Source organism: Watersipora subatra, chromosome 4 (genome assembly GCF_963576615.1).
Source record: "Watersipora subatra chromosome 4, tzWatSuba1.1, whole genome shotgun sequence".
In the NCBI taxonomy this organism is placed as follows: domain Eukaryota; kingdom Metazoa; phylum Bryozoa; class Gymnolaemata; order Cheilostomatida; family Watersiporidae; genus Watersipora; species Watersipora subatra.
The window spans coordinates 59928419-59932941 of NC_088711.1; the positions used below are offsets into that span (position 1 = coordinate 59928419).

Here is a 4523-nt window from a genome sequence, read left to right on the forward strand (position 1 = left end):
AAACGACGATTTCGAGAGAGAAACAAATCTGAAAGTTCATCATGTAGCTACTATCCAATGAAGCACATTTCATAAGCTTTCTAGTCAATCACAAATGTTTCCATGCCTTCAGCATGGTTCGATGTATTGAAAACAGATGTTTTTTATTCAGTTAGTCAAATTTCATGTCTAGAATACATAATAGTGAATGCAGGGTTCACTCATTTACAAACAGATCATAGAAAAGACACACTGAAAACTTTGTTAAAAGTTTTTTACATATAGTCAACTAGTTACACTAAAAATTTAAGTATTGTACACCCGCTTTAGGTGATCAAATACCTATATAGTTATTGATCAGATCTATACAACCTTAGCCTGGTGTACAATGAAGATGAAATACTGATGCTGTATGCTCACATTAAGACATATAAAGGAGATGAGAAATCATGTACAAAGGCTAGAGAGTGAAGTGATGAGATGAGAAAGAAGCTTTTTACAGCAAGTAAGCACTACCAAGGTTCTTTTGCATAGTTTATAGTCTACTGTGTAACTGCTACAATCTACATTCATAGACCTAGAGATGATGGTAAACCTTTAAATAATATGAGGCAAGACATTGAGTTGATCAAAAACTTGTGCGTAGAAAGAGCGTTAGATTAAAAACTAGTTTTTAAGTTTAAAAAAGGTGATTACTTACAGCAATTAACTAAAAACTATTCATAACTTCAGTTAATAAAACTATAAAAAAGCACATTTTGAAGTGAGTGTAAGACAAAGTAAAGACATACATTTAACATACTTAAACACACACCTGTGTTTAAGTGTGTTAGATACAATCATGTAGATATCTAGCACAATTTTCAATACTACCGATTCTCTTCTTTATCAACTAGGAAGCTGCCATTATATTATTTTTGTCCCTAAACTTTGTTTTTTTATTTTGTGGTACGTTTATTTTAAACATTTTACGTTTTACAAAACTTTTAGAAAAAAAAACTAATCATATAGATTTTTAACTAAAAGGCGTGTTGTTTTTATGTAAAAATATAAAACTATTATGGACATGATTCATCAAGTTGAAGTTTCTTCTTGTAGAGGTCGATCAAAGCCACCCATCAATCAAAAAATGACAAGTTGTTTTGAGTTTTGGTGACAGCTGGCATTGTGTTGTGTATTAAATATAGATATTTACATCTGTGGTAGAATCTGTAAATGTAATCATTGTAGAGCAGATACTTATTGTTCATGCAGATGAATTTGAAGAGACAAAATTTATTCAACTATTCCCTAAACATTCATAATCTTTTTATCAGAACTGTTTAATATTTTATTAACCTGTTTCCGTGTTTTTCTTTACAATTATTTTACATTCACTCAAGAATATGATGGGTTTAGTAAAAGTGTTAATTAATAGCTCTTCAGCCTCATCACCAGTAGACTCTCTGTTTACATAACCTAAAATCTCATAATAAAAGTATACAACCATTCAATTTGCCATCGTTTTTAATTTACATTATAGTAGATTTAACATTTGAGGAAACTCTTTTTAAAGTTATACAAAGGTTTTCTGAACTCTGTTCATCATGTCAAACTTATTTGTATTTTAGGTTAAGGTAACTCCAACAACGTTCTGTTGTCAGACTTGTCTACTATAATATGAATAGAAAATAGTTTTGGAAACTTGCAATACAAGACAATAGTGTTTGGTTAGTATAGGGCTAGTGTGTGATAGTTACGCTTTCGACTAAGTGTTGTGAAGGTAGACAACTCCAACTACTTACTGAAGCTTGATATTACCATTTTCTTCACAGTTCCTTGAACCTGGTCAACTTTCATTTATAGCCTCTAATGTGAGCTAACCATCATTATGTTAGAATGAGTTTGGTATTTTCCAACTATTTACTAGCTATTATTTAGTTACTACTAACTATACATCCAACTAGTTATTACTAACAATTGTTCATGTAGTAATATTCTCAGTAAAAACTACGTAGAATCATAGTTTTTCCTAGTCTGTATATGTAAATGTAAAAGCAAAAACTTGCCAAAAGGTTAGTTTGGCAATCTTGCACATTTGACTTGCAGTTAATGCAATAATTTTTAAAAATTTGTTTGTTTGTTTCAGTATTGCATGATGTGTTGTTAACATCTATGTTTTTTTGTTGTAAACAAGAATACCTCTTGGGCTGCTTATGGTTTAAAAAAAAACTTGTTTTTTGTCATTGACTGATGTAGACAGTAACCCATTTAACTTCAGCTCCATCTGATAAAAATATAAAATTAATCCAACACTTCATTTTTCCTTCTAAAAACTTTAAATCAGCAGAAATAAAAATGCGAAAATTTTATACATTATTGTTATAAAATTTGAAAATTCAACAAAGAAAGCTAGCAAGCATTTCATATAGTGTTTGTGAGTTTTGAGCACTCCAAATCCGGGCTTTTTAATATTTTCATCTTCTAACAATGTTCAGTTGTTCTAAAAAACTTAATTAATGATAGACCGAAAGACAGTTCCTCTGGCTTAGCACGTCTTAAAATTAAAATAAAATATATGAGAATTGACCTGTTTCCCTTCAGTTAAGCAAAGTAGTCCAGTAGAGCAAATTATTTTTATTATCTCAGTAAAAAACACGCAATTGGTTTATTTTGTTAATTCAGAAACTCCTTTTGACCCGAAGCAGGAGCAGATAATTCTTTAATTATGTAGTTAAACATTCATGACTTAAAAATGATAAAATAGGTGACAGGTTAAAGTCAGAACATTGAAGGTGATTCACTGTAAACCCTGGTAGGTGTAGTCAACTCTCACTCTGAATCGCTCGTATTCAACAGCATTGTTAACTATTTCCTTTCTTTCAGTTCAATTTTGGGAGGTTAAAAATCACAAATTATGTTAATTGAAAACCTGGAATTTGGTTCAAAAGTAAACAGGGCAAACACCCAAAAAAAATACAACAGCAAAATAGACTGTGATGAAAGCAACAGGTGCATTAAAGTTAATCGCAAGCCGTTCAAAATTGGTGATACCTAAAAGCCATACAGCCTTTCGTTGCCATACAGCCGTTTAGTGGTTCAAAGGTTCAAATATATAATGTTCATCCGCCATCAAAGCCTTAACTACTCATGCTACTTAGTGAAACAGGTACATTCTATCAGCTGCTTTTATACAAACCTGGTTTAGTTACGAGTTCTTTAACTCTCAATAAAACAGACAAATTATCTGTTCTACTTTTACCACAAAGTACAAAAATATCTTCAACTATAATAAGTATAAATTTTATTAACAGTGAAAAACATTTGGCTATAAATAGAAGTTTTGCAAAGTTTTAAAAAGGCTGTTAAAAGGCTAAATTAATTATACTTTGAAAGTGATGATTATCATTTTACAATCATAGACTATTTGATTCATGTAAAAATCAGCAATTTTCTTGCTTAAATCTGATTACTGTAGAATAACTTTTGCTTTTAAAATTGATAAGGGTTATGTTACATGATTCAATCTACTCATGTTTCTTATAATGATAAAGAAAAACAGACAGCAAGCCCAAAAAAAAAGTTCTAATCTTATTTACAGAACATCTTCCAATAATTATTTATAAAGCTGTAAAAAGGCTGTTTTTTGGCAATCGAGATTCTTATGAGAAAAATTACTTAATGTAAAGTTTCTCTCTATTCATTATGTTCACCATATAATTGGATTAGAATAGTAGTATTTTCATATGTAAGTTCTTATTTTATGACATTTCACGTTTCATGACATTTAAGACTTGTGTTCTCATGACACTGGTTTGTGTCTTCCATCTTCTGAATCTTCATCAAATACCTCCAGAATGACCTTTTGATGATAGAGACAGGTTTCATGATGAACAGTGAGTAAGTGTAAAAATAATAAAACACCATTGACTCTCTCCACTCTCTCTCCCTCTTTCCCTCTCCCTCTCTCCTTCTCTCTCTTTCTCTCTCCCTCTCTCCCCCTCTCCCTCTCTTCCTCTCCCACTCTCCCTCTCTCCCTCTCTCCTCTTTCCCTCTCCTTCTCTACTTCTCTCCTTCTCCCTCTCTCCCTCTCTCCCTCTCTCTTTCCCTCTCTCCCTCTCTCCCTTTCTCTCTCTTTCTTCCTCTTGCTTCCTCTTGCTCCCTCTCTCTCTCCTCACTTTTTTTCTCTCCCTCTCTTTCCCTTTCCTCCTTTCTCCCTCCCTCCCTCTCTCTCCCTTTTTGTTCTTTCTCTCCATATTTATCTCTGTCTCTTTCCGTCTTTCTCTCCATCTTTCTGTTTTTCTTGTTTTGCTTTGGTCTTTTTCCATTTCTTTCTGCCTCTGTGTGCCCTTTCATGGCCTTTTCTGTTTCCCTGCCTTTCTGCTTGTCTGCTTTTCTGTTTTCTGATTCTCTGACGCTCCTTTGTCATTTGTTTCTGATCACTTGCTATTATGATACACTGCAACACTTGAGTAAGTATTTACCTATCAGGCTAACATTCAAGTAGTATTGATCATGTTAGCAGTTTATAGGATCATTAGAGTGTTAGACATTAAAACACTGAC

General features: G+C 32.4%; 1 protein-coding gene across 1 annotated transcript; it reads right to left on the reverse strand.

The window, feature by feature from the left end:
• Nucleotides 1–4020: 4020 nt before the first annotated feature.
• On the reverse strand, nucleotides 4021–4314 carry LOC137394418 (octapeptide-repeat protein T2-like). Its single transcript, XM_068081134.1, has one exon. The coding sequence runs from the start codon at nucleotides 4312–4314 to the stop codon at nucleotides 4021–4023; it is 294 nt and encodes a 97-aa protein (XP_067937235.1).
• Between the last annotated feature and the right edge of the window lie 209 nt (nucleotides 4315–4523).

Excerpts from the sequence above, each read along its gene's own strand:
- LOC137394418 (XM_068081134.1), bottom strand. The coding sequence starts at position 4,314 with ATGAAAGGGCACACAGAGGCAGAAAGAAATGGAAAAAGACCAAAGCAA.